At 35.6% G+C, this 25,650-nt stretch overlaps 1 protein-coding gene across 2 annotated transcripts in view; it reads right to left on the minus strand.

The window, feature by feature from the left end:
• LOC109088243 (zinc finger SWIM domain-containing protein 6) overlaps positions 1 to 25,650 on the minus strand; it is a 74,584-nt gene that overhangs the window by 14,906 nt on the left and 34,028 nt on the right. The window contains exons 2-8 of one of the 2 annotated variants that reach the window (XM_042733240.1): positions 16,524 to 16,880; positions 14,765 to 14,913; positions 13,035 to 13,185; positions 4,593 to 4,772; positions 3,064 to 3,240; positions 2,654 to 2,800; positions 272 to 400 (exon numbers count right to left, since the gene is read on the minus strand). In XM_042733240.1, the coding sequence (XP_042589174.1) occupies positions 272 to 400; positions 2,654 to 2,800; positions 3,064 to 3,240; positions 4,593 to 4,772; positions 13,035 to 13,185; positions 14,765 to 14,913; positions 16,524 to 16,880 (1,290 nt within the window). Of the gene's footprint in view, positions 1 to 250; positions 401 to 2,653; positions 2,801 to 3,063; positions 3,241 to 4,592; positions 4,773 to 13,034; positions 13,186 to 14,764; positions 14,914 to 16,523; positions 16,881 to 25,650 lie in introns of both variants that reach the window. The other variant, XM_042733239.1, reaches the window with a different exon arrangement.

The raw sequence follows: 25,650 nt of genomic DNA on the forward strand, positions 1-25,650 counted from the left end.
GGGAAACTCTTGTTGCAAATAGACGTTTTGTCGTTAACAAAGCAAAAACGACATATGATTTACAGACCGGCTTTTCCTAAGTGGAGCACATGACGCATGAAATATGCTGTATAAACGTAACCGTTTTTACTATAAATATTTACAGAAGATGCTTAAGACGCCTCATGCTTTAACAGGGTGTTAATAGGACTTGACAGTTTCAGCTCTGTAAATAACATGAATCATGCTGCGGCATCTCACATCTTTGTACCTGAGAAATCTAGAAACCCGCCTTGCGAACTGTCTTCATCCCCGCGGCCCGTTTCCATCAGCGTGCTGAAGAGCGTTCCAATGGGGTCCAAAGGGTGTCCCACCCATCCCTCTAGATTAGTAATGGACGTCACCCCTTTATGAAGCAGATCTAGATAGAGAAAAAGATAAAATGGTTTGATTTGGATGATACAAAAAGACACTCTCTTTGACCTTATTTATGTAAGCAATGGAAACCCTAGAGAGCTCCTTATCTAGGCAACTTACATCACAGGCATGTTTCCTAAGCAAATGCTGTTCCAAAAAGAAGGTAAGAAAATTGCACTGCTTTACATGGTACTTTGTTTTTGCCAGTATCTTGCAACTGTTCCAGAAAGCATTGCAACAAACTTGAGATAATTTTATTCAGTACTGACATGCATTGATAAAAAATAAATAAACGTAAAAAATTGAAAATTTTACTCAATATTTGTGTTATTTATTGTGCTTATTAGGGTCATTATTAATATGAGTTATACTCTAGTTGATTCTTTAGACATTGCAGATGACTAGAGAGAAATTATGAATAGAAACAAATACATAACATAGTGATAAAAATAGCACACTATCTACCAAAAGACGAAACCGTATCCAGAGTCTGACTATGTGAGTTGAACAATGGGAGACAGTGATTTCCTATAGCATCTGTCTTTTGTGGAATTCATTACACTGGTGTTTTACATAAAGCCCAGAACCGGGCCATAGAGCTGCTTCGCTCATTTGAATAATATGAATTATGCGTGGGCACTTTTCACCACAACAAGCAGTCATCTGCATTTAAATGCAATTGACCTGGGCATGAGTGGACATTCAGCCCTAGTGAAGAGCAGTGCTGCATGAAACCGTTACCTGGCCATTAGATACTGAGACAGCGAGCACAGGAACACCGTACTGAAAAGATAATTGGGTAACAATGCTACCATTTTTTGGCCTTTTTGGCACTGTTAATGATACAGATGACAGAAAAAAGATGGGAAATTATAGAGAGAACATGTCAGACTTAAACTGCTCATATACGACAGCATCAAAGCATCTGCAAATCACTTAAATAAAAATGGATGATATCTGGCAACACAAGTGGCTGTTGGCAATGCAATGAGGCTCTGTCCAATCTAAAAAAAAACTGGGCACCTATTATGCAAAATTCACTTTTATGTTGTTTGAAACATAACTGTGTGTTGACCGTGTATGTACACAGCCACCCTATAACGATAAAAATGCACTCACTCCTTTTTTTAATCCCCATAAATCATAAGCAATGTCTCATAACAAGCCATTCGCAGAATCATATTTCACAAGCCCCACCCACGACTGTTGATGGACACTGCTGTTTTAGCAATGACCCCGCCCTGAGTGAGCTGCACACAATCTGCCATGTTTATCCTCACGAAAGAGCATTTAAAAGCAGCATTCAAGTAAGAAACGTCTTTTTATTAATTCTACAGAAGTTACTCAGTTCAGAGTGATTTTCTGTTTGTCTGGGTCATATTAACAGCGTACACACTGCTGTCACTTATTACACAGATCTAATAAAGACATGTGATACCTTTCCCAGACATAACCGACTGTGTTTTTGTAACTTATGTGTGTTTTTAACATAAACCTGACAGTTTAAGCTCAATAAGACATAGTACTCGCAAGCCATGTAACAGCTGCTTTCTGTTCACTCAGAAAACCGTGTATCTGAAGTTTAAATTGATATGGCTTTAAAACGCATGATTTCAATGCGATAGACATGATAATCAAACAGATGTTTTTAGGCAGAGTATCTGAGGTACAGCAGCTCATTTGCATTTAAAGAGACATGCACAAAAACAGCGCGTTTCTGCTTCCACTCAAATTAGACATTTTCAAAATGATACGATAAGTGATTTGTGGGGTATTTGGAGCTGATACTGCACAGACACATTCTGGGGACACCTGAGGTTTATATTACATCTTGTAAAAAGGGGCATAATAGGTGCCCTTTAAAATCTTTGAAATACTATGCAAATAAGCAACAATGTGATGCATCAAATACCATTAATAACTCAGACATGGGCTGCCTTTCCCAAAAGCATTAGCATTATGAGTTAAGTTGATCATAGAGACCATTGGTGCCAATGCTTCTATGATCTACTTAGGCTTACAAAGGTTTTTGGAAATGTAGCCATGGTTGTGGTCAAATGTTAGCAAGTTCGTCTGAGGCATTACATCATTCTGTAAGATTTGTCTCCTCCCATATATAACAAAAATAATTAACGGTGCATGGAAAACCGTGCTGCCATTGCACTAATGTAAGAAATGATTATGCATTGCAACAACTTATAAACAAACGCTTTCCCCTACCAAATATTAATTTCCAGCAATACAGTTTTTAACTCACCTTTCTTGTGGTTTCGGAAGAGCTCCAGCTGTTTCTGCTGCTGCCGACGCAGGGTGTTGACGATGGCGATGGCCAATCGCAGTGCTTCCCGTGGGTAACCGTGAGATCTCAGTGCATCTACCCTGGCGCAGGCTGTAGGGACGTGTTCTGTGATAGAAATCCCCCCAAAAATCCTTTAACAAATCTCAGATGGGCACAATAGAAACATATTCACCCACACGCAAAAGGCTAGTGGGACAGAAAATAAAAATGCCTTTAATTTTGTTAGAAACGTTTGTTCTCGCTCTCTATAAAGCCTCCATTCATTGCTTTTTTCTTTAACTCGCTCTGCTTTTTTTTCTTAATGCTATAGACTGCGTTACACAAAGAGGCGAGTCAAGCAAACGTCTTTTTCCGGCCGAGCCACTCACCGTGCCACAGGAGCCAGCCGCGAGAGTCAAAGAGTGAATTTTCAGTGTTGTCATGGTAACAGTAGTTGGTGTAGAGGTCGTCGTTGATAATGTGCTGTAAGTGGCTGTCTTGCCAGTGGAGATCGCAGGCCTCGATGGCTCGCGTGAAAACCGTCCGGTGGGGACGGGTGCCCGAATCTGAGGACGAAGAAGGGGAGGAAGGAGGAGGAGGAGGACAGACAGGGAAAAGGGTAAGGAAATTGCTCTGTCATTCTCAATGCTAGCTCTGAGAGCAAGGCCCCTGGGGGCCTGTCTGTCAGGGGCAAATGGTAAAACCTTCGGTGGTAAGTCCTTAGGTTAGTTGGAGCGAGCTGAACTGTCATTCACAGGTGCTGCAGATACCGACATGACCGCTGCAAGGTGGCTTTACATGGGCTGGGTCATCTAGCTATCATAAATTATTATATCAAGCCTTTAGTAAACTATATGATACTGTGACTTCTGTAAACATTTTTGAGTGATAACACAAATGAATCACTGAATCAGTCAGTTCAAAAGTTTGTGGTCTTATATGCAGAAGTCAGTCTCTTCTGCTCACCGAGGCAGCATTTATTTGATAAAAAAATACAGTAAAAACAGTAATATCGTGAAATATTTTTACAATTTAAAATAACTGCTTTCTATTTGAATATATTGTAAAATGTAATTTATTTCTCTGATTGCAGCATCATTACTGAAGTCTTCAGTGTCACATGATCTCATTGTAATATGCTCAAGAAACATAACTTATGGTTATCAATGCAGAAAACAGTTGTGCTGATTCATATTTTTGTGGAAATTGTGATACTTTTTTCAGTATTCTGTGATAAACAGAACATTAAAAATAACAGCATTTATTTGGAATAGAAACATCATAAATGCCTTTACTGTGACTTTTGATCAATTTAATGCATACTTGCTAAATAAACATATTAAATTCTTTCAACAATAAATACAAATATGACTGACCTCAAACTTTTGAACAGTCTAATAACACTTAAACAGCAAATTTTATTCTCAACAACAACAGACCATATATCATAAATATTTGCTATATCGCCCAGCCTTAGTGCATCCCAGACAAAAAAAACTTTAATTAAATCTATACAACCTCTGTGCCAACCAGTCTAGAGCCCATTCATGCCCAAAATATCCATGCCTTAGGAAAAGGGGAAGTCATTTCTTTGCAATTACCTGTCTGGAGCATGAATATTTATAACAAAACACATCATAAAATCTCTGCAGACGTTGTCGCCTCGGTATAAAAGACCTGACTAATCGAAAAGTTTCAATGGAGCTATTTTTCATTTCCCCGTCCCAGCGTTCCAGTTTTGGCTTTAGTTATGATTTGTGATTAGAGGAGAAAAGCCAGGGAGGAAGTACTGAACCGCTGTTATTAGGGGCATTCCATTAGTCACACAAAGCCTAATAAAAGGGGCGCGCGTTGATTAAAACACCCCGTTTTTGCCCCTACCACCATGACACGCACACACACACACACACACGCTTACCTTGGTTGCCGTGTGCACCCTGAGGCAAGGCATTGGTTAAATTGGGCAGCTCGTTGCCGTGGTTACCGTCCTCCAAGGGACACACGTCCACACTGTTCCACTTCTTGAGCTGCCTGAGCCAAGCGGCCTTCTGTTCCGGCTTACAGTGGGGGTTCAGCACGATACACATCCACAAGGCACCTGGGAAAGACAGGGAGCGTCAACACAAAGCAGTATGGAGGGATGCTTGGCGGTTTCTTAAGAAATAGATGATGTAGGCCTCACCAAACAGCCTCGGAATCGGCCTGGGAGGTTCATATGGTACAAACAGACAGAGAGCTTCATTACATCTGACAGACAAACAGATAAATAGGTCAGCTGACTGCTCGACTGAACGCCGTTAACTTTAACACAGACAAACGACCTCAGAGAGCTCATCAAATCACTTCCTTTATGTGCCGCTTTAAATTTGATGGTAATCATATAATCCTGAGTCACTAATGATAGCAATTTCTCAGAATCAGCTTCATGTATTTTTGCTCAGGCTTACTGAAGTTGACAAGGAATTGAATGCAATTCTTTTGATTGGATGAATAACCAGATATGATTTTTGGATTTATATTGTTGTGATGTAACATTCTGCTCGATGCACAATGAAAATTAAGATACAGAATTTGGATGTGCAAATTTTGGACTGGCAAATTTACAATGCAATTTAATAATGACAATATTATAAACGAAACCTATCTACAATATCTATCTATCTATCTATCTATCTATCTATCTATCTATCTATCTATCTGTGTGTGATTAAATGTAATCTGGAACACATAACTAGGTTATATTACATTTAAATACTTGTAATCATACTACAGTTTTTTTTTTTTAATTGATTACACGATTACATATTCACATGGTTGACATTATTATGGTCTTTTGGTGAGAAATGAAAATATAAAATACAACATTATGGCCCGGTTTCACAGACAGGGTTTAGACTAAGCCAGGATTAGGCCATAGTTCAATTAGGACATTAAAGTAATTTTTATTAACATGCCTTAGAAAAATCATTACCTGTGTATATTTTTATTAAGTGTTTTATTTTGATTGTTGCAATTAAAAAAAAAAAATTTATTTTATTTTTAATTTAATTAATTAATTTAATTAATTAATTAATTAATTATTAGCTTTACATTTAACTCACGAACCCCCCTGCAGTTTCTTCACAAAGTCTATTTTGGGAAACTCTGATGTAATGTTTAATGCACTTCATGTTGTTGATAACAACGAGTGGAAGATATATTCTTTCTCTTTGTGTTTTTATATCAATATGGCCCTAGTAAAAAAGTAATATATACAAATATATTTATTTCATATGAAGTATAGTTAAAATCTATTAACATATTTACTGACATATCACTCGAGAGACTTACAGATACAAAATTATAATTAAATTTATTTGGAGTTTGTCTATTGTTGAGGATTGTATGATCTATGAATAATATTGGTCTTTAAATGCAAGATATTTAAAGTGTACCTGAAGAATACTTGCAATAGTTCCACTTTAGAACAAATCAAATATACTTCAGTATATCTCTAGTTGGAATTCAGCACTATTTCTGCACAATTAAAGTGCATTAAGTACAAAATTAGTTGTTCCAATTTAGCAGACTTTTAAGTATACCAGTTTAGTATACTAAAAGTGCAATGGCAAGGTATTTTTATTAGGAACATAAATATGTAAATATATCTGTAGTATTCTTAGCATCAAATAAATTCATTTAAAATAGATTTACATTTAGTTATTTAGCAGATGCTTTTATCCAAAGCGACTTACAAATGAGGATTATAGAAGCAATCAAAATCAACAAAAGAGCAATGATATTCAAATGTTATGACAAATCTCAGTTAGCCTAACACAGTACACGTAGCAAGTTTTAAAAAAAAAAAATATATATATAAAAAATAAAAACAAATAGAACAGAAAATACATTTTAGTATATTTATTTTTATTTGGGGGTACACGATTACCCTAAAAAAGCACTTTTGTTTATTGCAGTAATCTGTAATCTGATGATGAACAGTCCAGCTGACATGTTGGTTGATCAAAAATGATAGCAGCGTTTGGAGTTTCTACTCTATGAATACACCAAATGCTCACAATCCCTGATTTTAAAAAAAAGAATAAAAATAAGTTAGATGACATCCATCCAGAAATACAGGCCTCTTTCAAGCCAAAGGTACAAAGAAGTTGAGCATAAAGCTCTGGATCGATACGCATACGTCCCTCACAGGGCAAAGCTGCAGAACGTCTCCACCGAGCAGCCGCAACCCATGAGGTTCATCTCGCCTCTAATTCATCCCATTGGCTGCATTAGGCAGTGATGTATGGAGCCTGACGCGAGCGCCGTGCCATACGGATTGTGTATGATGGTTTAATCACTCCCAGAGTGCTCCACAATGACATACTGAGAGAATACCTGCAAGAGCCAGCTGAGAGAGGGGAACGAGAGCCAGAGAGGGATGGAGGAGGGGCGAAGGAGAAAACAACGAGACGGGGGGAGAAATGAAGCCAGCGGGAGAGACAAATGTATGATGGCAGGAGAGGAATTAGATAGCGGCGAGAGAAAAGAGTGGAAGACAAAGGAGGAGAGAGAGAGAGAGAAGGAAAACAGGAGGGAGAGATGTGAGGAAATCTGGAGGAGCACGGGAGGCTCGTGGGGGGATGGGACCGAGTCTCGGCTCTTTGTTTGGGCATGAAGGACAACAGACGTGGAAGAGATGAGAAAACATGCACCACGGAACATGCAAACACAGGGCGCAGTGGCGTGTCTGAAAAACGCAAATCTCAGAGACGTTAATGCCTCTATGCCAGGAGAAGGTAAGAGGCAGGAGTCAAGGTGCAAATATAATAATCATCAAAATAAATGTATTGTTTTATAATAATAATTTATAATATAATATTAGGTGCAAAGTTTTTTGCTGCAAAATACTACAACTATTGATATAATAATAATAAATAATAATAATAATAAAAATTATATATGTTTCTTTTTTGTGCTGGGAAATAAAATAATAAAATAAAATGATTTAAAAAAATTATTATTATGATAACAGCCAACAAAAAATAAAATAAAATAAAATAAAAGATGGGGAAAAAAATGCTGGAAAATAATAATAGCTATCAAATCATAATAGAATAGAATAGAATAGAATAGAATAGAATAGAATAGAATAGAATAATTACTTGAATGCCTCTAAGACAGGAGTAGGGTTAGAAATCAATCAAATATTAGAGAAAACCAGATTTTCATGAATTTATGATGCTTAGTTCATGAACCTAAGCATTCTTCTGTGCAACACTAAACTAAAACTTTCAATAAAATAAGACATCAAAATCCTTACAAACAACATCCACACAAGTAGTAAAGTCCGATTTGTGAGTGAATGATTCTTATGAGTCGATTCTTTTGAAAGACTCATGACTCCAGTTAAAGATAAACATCTGGAGTTCTATTCTAATAAATGCTACTAAAACAGCACCAAGACTTGCTAAATGAAACCGCATCTACATCAGGTAAAAAAAGTTATTCACCCATTTCCAGTTGCCCTTAACTTGCTGATAACTAGTTAGTGAACATTCTTAGGTGGCATCTTCAAGACTTCCAGCGTAGGGAACTTCAAGTCGGCACGGTTGCTTACAGTATAAACATGTATTGTATTGTGTAAGTGGAAACGAGAACTGGCCAAAGTCTTATGGTTACCATTCCTAGACAGGCGCGAACGATCTGCAATGAACAAGACAGTAAACACCACAAACAACAGCAAATAAGACATCATAAAACACTTCAAATGGCTAAACCAAAGCTAAACTCGCCCGTCACATCGTCCAGTCCAGTATCTCTCGTTACAGCAGCTGTAATTCATTACAACAAGATCACAATAAGTGAGGTGTGATGTTAGGGAGGGGAGAATGCTACATGCTATTCAAGATGCCGCCGGCTATTTAGCACCCATTGTCTTAAACTTTCAGGCTACACGGCTTTGTGTTTGGACAATGTGAAGGGTTAGCGCTCGCTAGTGTAATTATGTCAGCTGAGAGAAGTCGTGGCCTAATTTCCAGGCTCCTCCATCATATACATAACCTAGATGAAAAGGAGTCGCTTTCAGCACACAGGCCCCTGTGCCCAGATTAATTAAAACAATATTGAGCTTTGCTGAATAAATTCATCCACACACGCACACAATCACGCGCACACATCCCTCCCCCTTCGCTCTGACTGCGTCTTTCACGGGCCTAATTTGAGCTTTCACTCCAAATCTCATCCCTGCTGTCAGCACGCCTGTCTCGAGCCCAAAGCATCCCATGGTTCCACTCTCGCAGAAACACACATGCATAAACATAGCGAATGCTCAAGCAATATGGGCTTTTCTATGGGATCGACATCGACCAGGGCAACTTAAATAATAATAATCATAATAATAAAACATTATAATATATTATAATATATATTATAATATAATATAATATATATATAATATAATATAATATAATATAATATAATATAATATAATATAATATAATGTGTTAAGGTTTTTGGTGGAAAATAATAATTTATAACATATGATAAAATGTAATATCAGAAACAGTCATCATAGTTAATACACAATATTTTAGACTATACTGGAAATCATAATAATAATAATTATTATTAATAATAATTTCAAAGTATATATAATATAATATAATAATAATAGATATAATATAATATAATATAAATGATATGATATGATATAATATAATATAATATATATAATATAATATGATATGATATGATGATATGTATAATATAATATAATATAATATAATATAATATAATATAATATAATATAATATAATATAATATAATATAATATAAGTGTTAAGGTTTTTGGTGGTAAATAATAATTTATAATATATAATAAAATCTGAAAAAATAAATCAGAAACAATAATCATCATAGTTAATACACAATATTTTAGAATATACTGGAAAAATAATTAAATTAATTAAAATAATAATAATAATAATCATTATTAATAATTCTAATGCATATATAATATAATATAATGCTATTTTTTTAGCTGGGATATAATTTATTATATACAATTACATGTAATATAATATGAAATAAAAAATTTTTGCAACAAAATCAGATTTTCGTGAACTAATAATGAATGGTTCTTGAATGTCTACATATTATTTTACTGAGCATTATAGAAGAATAAGAATAAGATAATCTCGATGTCTTCATTGGTTGCACACAACAACAAACAAACGACATCCACACAACTAGTATAGTCTGATTGGTGAGGATCAGTCATTATGAGAGCATAAACACTGCGACTGCTCGAGCAGTATGGGTTTTCTATGGGGCCGACGGCGAGCAGAGCGACTGCCACAAGCAGCACCAAACGTAATTGTGAAAATAATGAATAAAAGCGATCCGAGACCTGCCTGATGCAAGCGTGCCTTTGTTCCCCCAACAAAAGCGACCCGCTTGCAGCAGAGGGAGCGAGAGATGGATGAAGGAAGAGGCGGCGTGAAGGATGCTGGGAGGGGCGAGCATATAAATCTGGGCTGTAATCTCCCTCTCGCAGTCGCTGGCAGCCGTCTCCTCCGCTCCTCATCCTCAGCCTACCTGACCGCCGGTGTCAGATTAAGTGTCCGGGATTTAATGAAACCGTCTTCGCATTATCGCGCCTGTCAGGGAGGAAGAGGAGGGGGCAGCCTTCATAACGAAGGCTTCTCCAATTACGCCGGGGCTTAGAGGGCCTGACAGGCGTAATGATTCATCTGAGAGAGGGAGAGAGAGAAGATGTGCCCCTCCGATCTCGCTCGCCTCCTCTTTTTAATGAACCAGTGCCCCTTCAGGGGTGTTAGAGCTCTCAAAATGGCGGAGCTCGCCCGGAAGAGACACCTCCAGCGTTTATCTGGATCGAGTCTCAGCCTCGGTCAACATGCCCACAGAATGTTCGCCAAATCGCCAACAAACACAAAAATAAAATCACGAGAGCACAACAAAACTCCAAACAGTTCGTCTTACTTAACTAAACAACTCAAAAGAATCAGGATGCAAATGTAAAATAATAAAATAAATTAATTAAATTAAATAAATGGGTGCAAAGGTATATATGCTGAGAAATTAAAACGATATTAATGATAATGATAATAGCAATAATAATAAATTATAAAATATGTAATAAAATGTAGGCCCAAAGAGTTTAAGGTTATGATATTGATGATATTGATAATACAACATAATAGGTTTAAAGGGTTTTAGAAGGTTCTAATAATAATAATAATAATAATAATAATAATAATAATAATAATAATAATGATATAATAAATAATAAAATATTAATAATAATAATAATAATAAAGTTGTTAAAAATTATAATAATATAATATAATATAATATAATATAGGGTTTATAATGTGTTAAAATAATAATAATAATAAATTAAATCAAATAAAATATAAAATAACAAACAGACACATTTTCTTCTAATTTTCTTGAGTGTAACTGTTTGCTTCTGTCCATTATTGTGGTATCATTGGTTTTCAAATATATATTCCTAAATATAAAGCAACGAAGCAGAGCTTGCTTTGTTTTACATGTCGATTATATGTTCTCTTCCTGTCTATGTGGGCTGTTCTTGGCCAAATTAATCTGTAAGCCACACCAGACAAGACTCGAAACCTGGGAAATACTGTGCATATTGCAAACTGCATTTCCCTTAAATTCTGCGGGATGCAGCATTATAAGGGTGTAGGACTCGTGTTGGTTGGGAGCCCCCATCCAGGGGCCACTCATTAAACAGCCCACTTCCCTTTGAGACAAAAAGGGCCTCTTTTCCCCTTCCTGCAGCCTCTCCTCATCCTCCGTCAAACAAAAATGTGACACAGAAGGCCTCACTGCACACAAACGCCCGCTAATCTTGTCCAGCCCCGCAAATTCCTCGTAGTCACACTGTCAGCTCGGACACAAAAGCATCAGCCTCTAAAACTCCAGCCCTTGAAACCTTCAGAGGACAGAAACAGTTTAAACAAGAACTTAAACGTACGGAGGCCGTAAAAAATCTCTTATGCTTACTGAGACTGCATTTACTTGATCAAAAATACTGTTAAAACAGTAATATTGTGAAATATTAAGATTTCAAATAACCATTTTCCATTTGAATACATTGTAAAATGTAATTTATTCCTGTGATGCAAAGCAATCATTACTCCAGTCTTCAGTGCCACATGATCTTTCAGAAATCATTCTAATATGCTAATTTGCTGCTATATGCTGAAACATGCATTTTTCAAGATTATTTAATGAATCGAAAGTACAAAAGAACAGCATTTATTTGAAATAGAAGTTTTTTCTCTCACTTGTGACCAATTTAATGCATCCTTGCCGAATGAAAGTATTAATTCATTTCTTTATTGTAAATGCTAATGCTTGGCTAATGCAGAGTAGATGAAGTCCTAGTTTACTCTAACACATGCAACAAAACCGGTGCAAAAACACTGAGAAGAAATGCACTTGCACCACATTAGCAACTGCATTTGGCCACATTTCAGCACACAAGATCAAGTAGCTAGAAACGGTTGCGTTCACATACTTGCGTAGTTATCTCATCAAATGCTTGAACGTCCGATTTGCGGGTCCATTGGTCTAGTGCTTATCTCCCGCTCTGTTTCTGCGCTTGGCACCCAGGGACCTGGACGCCAGCAATTGTGCCCACTGCCGCCGAGTGCCAAGGCAAAATTGATGAAACATCACAGGATTTGAGAATTGGCAGGCTGACACGATGCGGCGAGCCAGTCACAATTAAAATGATTACACGTCCTTCCAAATTTTCACCGCTTTCATTCCAATAGTGCTGATAGCAGGAGAAAAAAAACATGATATATTCCTTACATATACTACACTAGGTGGACTGAATGGCAGTAAAACAACATTTGTTGTTGGCTCCGTGCGTTTTGATCCAGTTACAGTAATTGAAGCAATAGAAGCAGGACGCAGCACTTCGGAAACGGCCTAAAGTGCGTCGCCGGTTTCTAGTGCTTGGGTTGGCTCATGTGCTTACCACAGTATATTTTAGATGGAAACACCCGAGAGGGTTTTAAGTGGGAAAAGAATATGCAATATTGATCAAGAGCAAAAGCTACGAATATGGAATCTGGCAACGGCAGCATCCTCTAAATGGCCGTCCTCAGAGACGCAGGTGGATTTTAAACGGAGATCCGCACAGACGCTGAGTGCAGTGAAGACGGACTCGAAAAACAACACAACCGACCAGTTCCCATGCAGATGCCACACAAGACCTACATGCAATCTAGCACAATAAGTCTTGCATCCAAAAAAAAAGGATTCAGCTGAAATTCGGGTGCTGAAAAAGCAAAAAGTTGATTGTTTGTGTTGTTCTCACCTAACTCGTCCCACAGCTGCCGGTATTTGTCCGTCATGGTGGTTCCCTGCTGCCGCCACAGAGCCAGCCGCGGGTCAGCCATGAACTGCTCTGTGATTAGCGTTAGCATGCGAGCGCCGTTTGAGTCCCGCATCTTCAGCATCTCCCGCACCTGCAGGAAAACGCACACACACACAAGATTTAAGAACGGGCACCAAAAATGCTAAACATGACACCATATCCAAAGCAGACATGATTAAAAGCCACGACCATGAAAAGTGGTGCAGGACAGGACATTTTATTTTATTATGAAATGTTTTTAAATAAGTCTCTTCTGCTCACCAAGGCTGCATTTAAATGATAAAAACCAGTAATAAAAACCAGCGTATTTTTATTCCGGAGGAAATTCTATTCCTCATTTAATTAATTTTAATATAATATATTTTATTAGAATATAAGTATTTGATAAAATAATATAAAATATATTTGATTATATATATAATCAAATATATATAAATATAAATATATATATTGATTTATTTTTAATTAAAATATATTAGTGTCATTAACGTACAGAAATTTCTAAAGTGCACCAGCAAAAACAGCTCGTTTAAAATGTATTAAATAAATTATTTTTAATCAAAAGATTTTATAAAATATTTTTATTTATAACATATTTTATAAATTATAAAAAATATATAAATCAGTGTCATAAATCAGAAAACAGTTGTGCTGATTAATATTTTTGTGGAAACCATGATACATTTTCTTTGTCGGGATTCTTTAATGAACACAAAGTTCAAAAGAACAGCATTCATTTTTGTTTTTAATAAATGTCACTTTTGCTCAACTTAATGCATTTTCACTGACTAAAATAATTTCTTTCAAACTTTTACACAGTAGTGTAGCTCCACCCACAGAGAAATTTCATTCCTCTCAACTTATGCATTAAAAATGAAATGTTTTTTGTTTGTTGTTGTTTTTTTTGTATTTTTTTACAGTGTGTCTTAATTAATTGGGAGGAACATATAAGGTGTATTTTCCATGTTAATTGAGTTTTTGTCCTAACTACCGACGGCAAAACGCGCAATTTCTAATTTAGACACTGTTTCTATTTCCACAACGTCGCGGCTGGAACAACATATAAACTATATGTGCTTTATTCAAATAATTTTGTGTGACCTTATAGCCATACTGAAAGCAACAACAGATAGTTTACCTTAGATCTTGAAAATAAATTAAAGCAAAGATGTCCGTTAAAACTGCGAACCGACGAGTGTATTCCATAACAAAGATGGTATCAGTCACTCAGTATGTACATTTAATGATGTTAAAAAGCTGTAATATTTATGAATTAGATTATAAAGGTATCCATTTCATTGGGAGTGCAGTACGCTTCCAGAGAGAGCCCGCCCACACTAATTCTGATTGGCTGTTATATTTGATTGATTCTGTGCGTCGCGATGTCGCGTCTAGTGTGGGCACCCAAATTGTCTGTAGCTGAAATCATGTGTAATAAGGACACAGTGTTAAAGTATTTTATTTGCAAATTGAACACTTTTTTTTTTTTTTGGTTTTGTGTCGCGTGTTTTTGGGAAATTTTTTGTGAGAATATAGACTTTTTATTCAAATGTAGTGAGTGAATTTACACTAGCATGCTAAATTTCAAGCATTTCATCATTTGATCGCTTAAAATGCTAATGCAGGAAAAGGTCAAATCATCACGAGTGGCTCCTGGAGCTTCAGCCCACCTTTGAGAACAGGAGATTGAGCTGTTTGCCCGAGCCGTGGTATCCCCCCTGGGACAGGAAGAGTTTGACCTGCTCCTGGACCTGCTCCTCGTCCAAATGCCAGCAGTTCTCATCATCCACGCTGGCCCCTGCTGTGGGGTCCGGGGCCCCTGGTTTAGAAACACACAACCAAGCGATCAGCGAACAGTATTTTGATGCTTATGCTGATCAAATGGGACTTTCACAAAATAAAGCCCATAAAACAAGCCATTACAGATTATAGTCATGGAAAATCAAAACTCTTCAACGTTTATGCTGTTCAAGTGGTGCTTTGGTGTTATAAAGACCATAAAAAAAGGCTTTTGATTTAAGCGCCGTCGACAATGCTGAGGGTCTATAGTAAAGATTTATTAGACGCCACATCAAACCAACTTCCTGCGTTCCAGCTGTGACCTCACACAGGCCCGGACTGATGAAAGCATTTCCTTCCCCCCCCCCCGTTCTGCAATGTGCTGTTTGCCGACGCTTTTCCCCCCTTATAATTGGCACATCCGCTTTAGATTTCCCCTTCCCGAAAAAAGTGAAATATAATATGACCATTGTGCCTAATGCTGAAACGATAAGAGAGACTAGAGGAGTCTTTCTTTCCCTTTAGATTTATGTCATCAGGGCATAATACTGGCAGCAACAGCTCCAGGCCGCGGCAGAGCCTAGAAACAGTGCTTATACTAATCTGTGTGCACTTTACAATATCAGCCAACTCATTTTTAAAGGTTCTAATTATGAAAATTCAGACTTTGTTTGCCATTTTCAGAAGATCTATAAAAACTAAGCTGCAAAAGTGTCTTAAGATGTTATCTTCATGTTTGTGATATCACACTTTACATTAGCGACTACATTTAGTGGCAACTCAAGTCAGTGCTGTTGCACATGGAAAACTGGAAATTCAAATATCATTAACATATAGAAATCTTAAAGGTGCTGCAGAAAAAAAAACAGCTTGTTTAATTCTAAGGATAGACAAAGGGTGGGAAATTGGTTATGTAAAATAAATAAATTAATTAATAACAAAATAAATAAACAAATGAACCGAGAATAATATAAGCACAACATAATAATAAATAAACAAAATAATATAAATATATAAACATAATGAACTATAAATCATATAAAAAATATAAATAAAACAAACATTTTCATTGTGTATTTTATTTTTATATAGTATAATAACTAAAAAAAAGTAATACATTACTTTTTATAAATTGTATAAGTATAATAACTAAAAAATAAAAGTAATAATTAAAAATAAAAGTATAAAAATAAATGCAGAAAATAGTTTATTATAAATATCTCAAATGCTACAAAATGCAGAATATGGGCCTTTGATGTTATAACAAAAAGTATTTAAAAAATCCAAGCAAAATGTCTTTTAATCTCAATATAGTAAAATAAATAAATAAATAAATAAAATTATTATAAACAAGATTAAAAAATATAAATTGTATCATCTCAAGAATAAAAAAATTCTACAATAAAAATTTCCAGAATATGGCCTCCCTAAAAGAATATATAAAAAAGCAAAATATTGTTTTATTTATTTTTAGATTTGTTTTATAAATGTAAACATTTTAAACAATACATCTGCTTTACTAATATAAATATGATATTATATAAATAGAAATTATGAAAGTTTAAGCCTAGTTCTGGTAGTTAGCTCTGTTAGACAGAAGAAACGTCAAGCAGTAATTCTCTTGAAATCAAGAGAGCAGTCAGAGCTCACCGTGCACTTGATTGATCTCGGAGTTCTGGGAGAGAATCTCGTCGGCCAGTTTCTGAGCCGTGGGCAGCACTTCCGTGTGGTGGACGGTGATGAGATACTGCACAAACTTCTGCAACTGGTCCCTGTTCATCTGGAATAGAGTCTCTGAGATGGGGAGGTGCAGTTTGACCTGCTCGGGCCGCCGTACGCGGTACAGGGACAGCGCCACCACATGGGCGCAGTAGAAGATGTCCTTGTTTCCACAGCCGCATGTTACGGAGGTGATCTTGCAGCGATCGAAGCTAATGGCTACGCTGCACACCATCTCGGGTTCTGACGTCGTGGCTGGTTCTGTTACTGTGCCGCTCAAATGGAAACCTGAGAGACAGAGAGAAAGAAAGAGTTAATTTTGGATATGGTGTATGCTATAATTTTTTAACTGTTCGGACAGTCCAGAAAATTCCATAAATGTTTTCTGACTATATTTTCTCCAAGAGCTTTGATAGTCCACTTAATAAATTCAGAATTTTAAATGATCAGGCTTTATTTTTCCAAACTGATTGGTTTCCCTGTAGTGTAGTGGATTAAATAAACAAACAAACAAACAAACAAAACAAACATTATTTAAAAAAAATAAATAAATAAAAAAATAAAAAAGAAATAATACTTACACAAGGAATTAAAAACTAAAAGGCAAAAATAAATCATTTAAAACTAGAAAAAACTAAAAACACTAAATATTAATTAAAAATAAGAAAATAAAAGTAATAAATGAAATATTTATTTGAAAATATGTATAAAATGATTTTTTTTAAATAAAATAAAAACTTTAAAAAAAGGTTAAACTAAAAAAAACAAATAAATAAATCCCACTGACACAAATTAATTCATTGAATTTTCAAAATTAGAATCTACAAAAAACAAAAAAAACCTAGCAACCAATCATAACACCTTAGCAACCATGCAATATTAAATGATATGATAAAGTGAAAATGGATACAGGCACAATGTAAAGCGGGAGAGAGGATGAGGAAGTTTCAGTCTATGAGTGGTGAACAGATGTGTGTGTGTGTGTGTGTGTGTGTGTGTGTGTGTGTGTGTGTGTGTGTGTGTGTTGGGGTGGGCAATGAGGGCGGAGCTGCTCGGTGAGGACTGAATAATACAGATGCTCATTTGAATATTATTTGAAGTCTTGATCCAAAAGAGGCGGAGAATTGTACATTTACTAGGAAGTAAAGCAGACATTAATGAGCCGCCCCACACCCAGGGAGTTCAAATATGCCCGTCTACGGCCGACTTCACTTCCTGCTCGGGCTGCTTCCAATATTTAAGTACTTCATTTGTGCCTTTGTTCTATTGTTTTCATTTGTGCTACTGTTTGCCAAGTAGATTGTCCAAAAATAAACTAATAAAAACAACAATAAAACTTATAATTCAAAAAATAAAAAATAACTAAATAGAAATAAAATATATTAATAATTAAAACACTGTTTTCATTCATCCAACTGATTATAAATGTTACAAAAAAAGTAATTTAAAAATGTATTAATTAACAATGTATAAAAAGAGGAAATTAAATAAAAAGTATTTCTAAAATGAATTTAAAAAAGAAATAAAATATACTTTTAAAAATAAAAATATGAATTATACATAAAATAGATCAAGTAACACTTTTCAAAATAAAAACTGAAAAATCTAAAAAAATAAAATAAAATATAAAATATAAATATATTAAAGATAAAATTATTTATAACAAGAAAAAAAATAATTAAGAAACAAATTAAACAGAATAAAAATAAAATAAAAAATAAAATAAATTAACTTTTTTTTTTTTTAAATAATTCCCACTGACAAAAATGAATTCATAAACATTTAAAAAAATCAGAATCTGAAAATGTAAATAATATAAATAACACATATATTTAAAAATACTTAAAGGAGTGTGTTCAATATTAGTTTTGTATTTACTACTACTATTTTGTTACTGAGACAATCCTAGTCTATTTTTGCTACCCTAGTACACATACACATCAAAACCACCAACCTGCATTAAAATAAATAATATCATAAATTATTTTTATTTGATTGTGTGTGTGACTTACATAGGAGGTATTTCTTGAATGGGTGGTAAGGACTCCAACCTTTAAACATCACATATCCTGTTAGCAGTGGGAGCAGCCCACTATTGGTACAAGTGTTCAAGTTTCACTTCCTTTCCCAAAGTGCTGACCCAGCAGTGTCCATCTATACGCCTTTCCACAACGCTAAATATATTCAATCACTTGAGAAAAGCCTTCGCTTGTAGGATGTGGAGAAAGAAGACGCCAGAAGCGATTTCGAAACCGAGTTCAAGAAAAGCTTTTACAGAAGGCCGAACACAGAGGAACTGGCCGGCGGCGCTCCAATCCATGTTTTCGCCAACAACGCTTACGTAAAACAACATTTGATCCTCTGTTCGCACCCGTCATGTGCAGGTTTGTGTGGAAACAAGAAGACAAGGCTAATACACCCACATAGTGTGCTGACTACTCGCTTTAGACGTGCCACATCGTCAAACCCAGGTTAGTGTTTAAGACGGTCTGATCCTAAATAAACACGTGACGCACGTCTAGACGTCTTTAGAGGGGATTCCTCAGCGCAAACCACCATCCGCCTCAGGAAACAGAGCTTCTATTCATCTGCACAGGATGCAAACAAAAGCAGCGATGTTGCGTATATCACGACGCAAATCAACTAATTACGCAGGCGGTCTCAAGGTGGCCACTTACAGCGCTCCGTTCATCACCAGACACAAACACTTTAACTCTCAGACGACGGGCTCAGCAGCGAGCTTCATAATCAAAATTATTTTTCTCTAAAATGCTCCCCGAGGACAGGGAAGGTAATAACGAAAGCAAGCGCAGATTTGGAAGCCAATATAAACAAACGCGGGAGAGATTCTGCTATTCATCATGACCCAAATGAATCTGGAGCAGCACGTGGGCGACGATGTTGTGAACTGCTGCATTAACAGACGACGCACCGTTCTGGGTCACATTACATCATGAAATATCAAAGAAAAAACAAAGAATTTAAAAAGTTTTTTAGTTATATTTCTACATTTATTATAAAAGATCATACATACATACATATATATATATATAAAAAAATCTAAAAACAGAAAAAATATAATAATATAATAAATAATATAATTATAATGTCACACAAATTATCTATATAATATATATATATAAAATAAACAAAATACATACATCTAAATCTAAACTTCTATTTTTCCCCTCTCTCTCTCGCTATACACACACACACACACTAATATTCAAAGAAAAAATTCAAAAATGAACATTGTTTGTGGTCATTTATCCTACAGGTGTGCGAGGATAATTGTTGATTGATATATCCAAAAAAAAAAAAAAGGAAAAAATTTAAATTTCCTATTCAGATAAATGCAATGACACCACAGACACAAAACAGGTTTTGTTTTTTTAAGCAAAAAACATAAAAATTTCTCCATTCCATGTTTTTGATTTCAGAGTGAAATTTGACCTGTATATTTTCTTGGCAAGTTTCATGAGACTCATGCATAGACAGACCCTGAACACACAAACACTCACGTATTCACACTCTAAATGGTTTTCTTGGCATAGAGGCAGATTTGGAGACGGGGGAACTCGTTAACGAGCTGCCGGCGTCAGGAGAGGATGTCGTACAGGGAGAGCGCAGAGTCTCCCGAGTCCTCGTATCGCGTGAGGAGCCGTGTCTCCAGGACAGTTCATCAGAACGGAGCCATCTGTTAGAACGGGTTAAAGGCTGCTGTTCTCTGACAGCCTGCTAAATAATCAGCCTCACCTCCACCAAACAGCACACCGCTGAACGTAAGCTACTTCATCTCTCTGGCTTTCTGGAAGATTCACAGAAGCAGTTGATTCTCCAGCACTAGTACAACTTTTTTAATTATTTATTGAGTTTTCTTATAATTGATATTTCCATATTTTTAAAATATGTATGAGAACATGACAAGAGAAAAAGATTTCAATTTTTAAAAATGCATTTTATAAATGTTAATTTGAAATTTTAAGTATTTTAAATTTTTTCATATGTAAAAAATTTTAATTCATAAAAAGATTTACATAATTTTTTTAAAATGACTAATAAATATATATATTTTGCATTTTTACATATTTTACATTACACACTTTATAAAAGTACATTACATACATTTCATACATTACATTAATAAACGTTCATTTTTATTAAAAAATAATTTAAATATTGTTATTTACATATTTTTAGCAACAAAAACAAAATAATTAAATTCTAAAAAATTCACACGGCATGCAAATTACATGGGACTTTTTTTAAACAAGCATTTTTAATATTAACACATTTTTAAATATATGTAAATGAGAAAAATATTTACATTTAAACTTTCACATATTTTCTAAACATCTACATATTTTAAATATTTACATATTCTTTTTACAAATATGTAAAAAATTATAATATATATTTACATATATTTGTTAAAAGGTTTATTTTAAAAAAATTACATATTAAAAATAATTTTGTTATACATTTAAACATTTCTATATACATTTTTAAAATATAAAAATACAAATAAAAAATATATTCCATATGAACTCGCAATTGAGCTCATAAAAGATGTATGCATAAAAGTACAGCATGTCACAGCACACGTCAAGTGAAGGCATTTTCTATTATAATTGCACTATGTACGCAATGCAATGGCGAAAGCAGCTTCAATGAACCTCACACATGCCACAGTGACATTTATTGTTTTTTTATGACAAATAATTACACCTTGTGTCGTATATCATGCTTTTATAAGCTGGAGCTGGCGGATGTGTGCGTGAGTTATGTCAGCGCCCGTCCTGCAGGGGGATTTATTGCGTCGACAGATAATGTTTAAGGCAGAGTTAATGGAATAGCTGGGGCAACAAGACAATTAGTACGACTTTAATTAAGACATTTTCTCTGTGGTCAGTTTTATTAAAGCACTTAGGTAAAACCCTGGGGAGTTCACACACTTCTGACTGGCACAGCAGGACAATCTACGTATAGCTAATATGCAGCTTGGGACGGCGGGAAATTACAACATGCTAGAAAAGCTAATGCGACTCTGCTACAAGACGCAGAAATAAGATGATTTAAGAGTTTTGTACTTTCTGACCACTGATAAATTCAGGATTTAGATTATGGATGGCCCATCTAGCATAGCGATTATCAACTGAAGGACAGTTGCATTTGACGTTTAGCTTTGCTTTTTCTTTTCTAAGCATAGATTGTTAAAGGGATAGTTGACCCGAAAATGAAAATTGTAATCATTTATTTCACCCTCATGTCATTACAAACATGTATGGCTTTCTTAAAGATGTGCTTCCAATCAAGCTGTGTTTTGGCATAAATTCATAGGTCACTTGGCAAAACTATCCAAACTATGACAATGTAAACATATAAGGATAGTGTAACATATGAAAAACGAAACTCCACAAAAAACAAAGAAAACACAACCAGACTGAGATAAAGGTTTTGGTTTCTTATGAACTTATATTATACAAAACAATAAATATAAAGTGTAAATCCCGTGAGTTCTCCAAAAACTAGTTGAGAACCAGAGATCTAGATCTACGTAAGGGTGCATTTATGCAACCAGCGAGGTGAAGTTTCTATCAGATGAGCTGCTGGATCTGCCGTGAAGACCTGACGCTACCGTGTCGAGGAGATTGATAACTCCTCGTTTCCTGGCCGACAGCGAGGCTAGTCACTCTCACACACCTTGACAAAGTAAATGAAGAAGAATGGCGGCTGGGGCTTTTTTTCCGCCCCTGAAAAGCACAGCAGAAATGTGCGCAGACAGCCTCGCGCTTCCAGAGATCGACAAGTCTGAGTGCTGTGCAAATTTCCACCGTAAATCCTCTCCTGTCCAATGCTGGAGCGCTACGTCCCATGCCGGCCTTCAAACAGACATGCATCTAACCTTTCCGGCCCCAAAACCGACCTTTTCAAGTATTTCGGTCTCGAAATGTCCAATTAGCTCTGACCTACACATTGGAAAAGGCAGAGGAATGCAGCACAGCTACTAAACAAGACAAACGTCTCATGCATGCTTACCTGCATAAACACAACCACACAGATCAAAGATTTTATAACAAGAAGGTTCGGCATCTGTGTTGCACTGATCGCTTTCACAAGGAAACCCACAATGCATTGCTTAACATCGCTTGTGCAAACAAACAAGTGGTTTCCATTATGCTGGAAGATATCGGAGCCAGGGAATGTTTGCTTTGGGGACGATGGCAGCGATTCGAAACACGGTGCATAATGATGCAAAACGTGTTTTTGGTGTTTACCTTTGTAGGCCTGTATCTGGCCATCATCTTATTCCCACCGCCCTGGCAAGAACAAGCCGAATTTAATGTGATGTGTGTTTTCAGCCCACTGGCTCCACAGTCACACCCCTCCAGATGAGCAGCGAGACGCCACCTGCTTTATAAAGCGCTTCAGTCATGAAGAGGAAAAACATGATAGCGTTGAGAATATGAAACCATTTTTTAAAGAAACAGTTCACCCAAAATTCACTCGCCCTCAGGGTCATCCAAGATGTAGATGAGTTTTTTCTTCATCAGATTTGGAGAAATTTAGCATTGCATCACTTGCTCACCAATGAATGCTCTGCAGTGAATGGGTGCCATCAGAATGAGAGTCCAAACAGCTGATAAAAACACCACAATAATCCACAAGTAATCCACACCACTCCAGTCCATCAGTTAATGTAGAATGCAGAGCATCCATTGCTGACTAAGTGAAGTAATGCTACATTTCTCCAAATCCGATGAAGAAATAAACTCATCTACATCGTGAATGGCCTGAGGATGAGTACATTTTTAAAAATCTTTCTATTTAAGAGTAGGAAGGAGAGGAAAAATGGTTTAACTTAGTAAGCCATCAAATCAAAAACTCACACTAAAACTAAACAAAAATGAAATAAGGAAAATAAAGAAATATGATTATTGCTATTATTAATATTATTCTGCAATGATGCAATAAACTGAACAAAAGTGACGGTAAAGACATTTACCATGTTCCAAAAAATTTCAAATTCAATTAAATGCAGCTTTGAACTTTCTATAAGGAATAAAAAAAAATGTCTGTGCTCTTTTTCCTCATCCCAGCATGATTAGAAAACATGTGCGTTTCTGGGTCTCATGTGCAAGTTATTAAACGCTGACATTTCAACCCCTCCGCGCCCTTAAGGCGGGTCACCCACGAGTTCCCAAAGAGGCCAGTGTGTCCCAAAAGTAGCCAATTTTAGCCCAAACCCATAAACCAAGTTAACCGTACTGCAAGCCTCACTCCGTTTCTACACAAACCAGTTTGTTTTCTTCTTCGGACCACCCAAACACACGGGAGCGGATCAAAAGCATTTTTAACACAGCAGTTAACGTCTGCTAAACCGGTCGATGGAGTGATTACTACCACGTCCCCTCAGCGCTCGCCACTTCAAGAAAAACACGAGATGTTTAAAATATCAATTCAAAGTCAAATAACAGCAGCCAAATATGAAAGAGGGGAGCTGGAGACCTTGAGCGGGGTCAAGGAGGAGCTGTTTCCCTGCTTACAAATTAAATAATTGATCTCATGAGACGTTTGGAAAACATCAATGACTGCAATCACAGCCTTATATCTTATATTTGTTAATACTTCAGCAAATTCAATTCCAAAGCCAAATACTATGAGTTTGGAAAATCCCAGTTAAGTAAATATAACTGACATCCTCAGCTGTGAGTTATCTGGGAATAAACTTAATGAAAACATGCTAGACTGTTACTGACTTTTGTGATGTTTTTTTTTCATCCTGCAGTGGACTCGAGCACATCGTTGGGCTTTAGCAGTAAAATGACCAACATACTGTATGCAAAAGTATAAAAATCTTTTAACATACATGTTCAAATTTTTAATTGAATCTAATGTTAAGTCTATAGAAGATATTCACAACATATCTGTGATGCCAATACAAAATATATGTAGGTAAATACTGATGTTTATTTATATGTACTCTTATATTAGTGCATATAAACAAAGATTTCTAAGTAATATTTATAGTATATTAAAACATGACTCATTGTGACTACAAATCAAAAACTTAAATATTGAAAACAAAATGAGACTGACTAAAAAATAAAGAAATTCCATTACAACTCTAATTTATCTATCAATCACCTCACAATTTATATTTATATATATATATATATACACATACATACACACACACACATATATATATATACATATATATATATATATATATACATATACATATATTATATATATATATATATATATATATATATATATACAATATAATATAAATACATGCACACATGACAGTAAATACATTAATAATGTTACAAAGGATTTCTATTTCACATAAATGCTGTTCCTTTGAACTTTTCATTCATCAAAGTATCTTGGGAAAAAAATGCTTAATGAGCAGCAAATCAGCATATTAGAATGATTTCTGAAGGATCATGTGACACTGAAGACTGGAGTAATGATCCTGAAAATTCAGCTTTGCATCATAGGAATAAATTACATATTAAAATATATTCAAATAGATAGCAGTTATTTTAAATTGTAATAATATTTCACAATATTACTGTTTTTATTGTATTTTCAATCAAATAAATGCAGCCTTGGTGAGCAGAAGAGACTTCTTTCAAAAGCACAGGCAAGCTCATGAATTCATGGACACTGGCACAGCATGGTCAGTCAGACGTAATGAATGAATCCCCCTCTGACCCACAGAGAGCTGCATTCTGGGTATTAGACTGGCTATATTGTCTCTGTGAAAGGCTGACTGAAAATAACCAGAAAATGGCCCTTGATCTGCAGGCTGGAATTACATCTGGCCTCCTGAAAACCAATGAAAACAGACACTACAGGGACTCGCCGCAGCAACATTCAGCCATTTACCTAATGTTTACATCTAAAGTCAACATGAAATGCCGTTCATAACCCTTTTTACTTCCATAATGCAATGCAAAATGCTTAATAAGAAAGTTGCATTTGATTTCATGTTGATTTGCAAGCCTGCTTATACCTGCTTACTGCACGACTCGCTGTGTTTCCA

The sequence above is a fragment of the Cyprinus carpio genome, chromosome B10 (assembly GCF_018340385.1).
Source record: "Cyprinus carpio isolate SPL01 chromosome B10, ASM1834038v1, whole genome shotgun sequence".
Taxonomy (NCBI): Eukaryota; Metazoa; Chordata; class Actinopteri; order Cypriniformes; family Cyprinidae; genus Cyprinus; species Cyprinus carpio.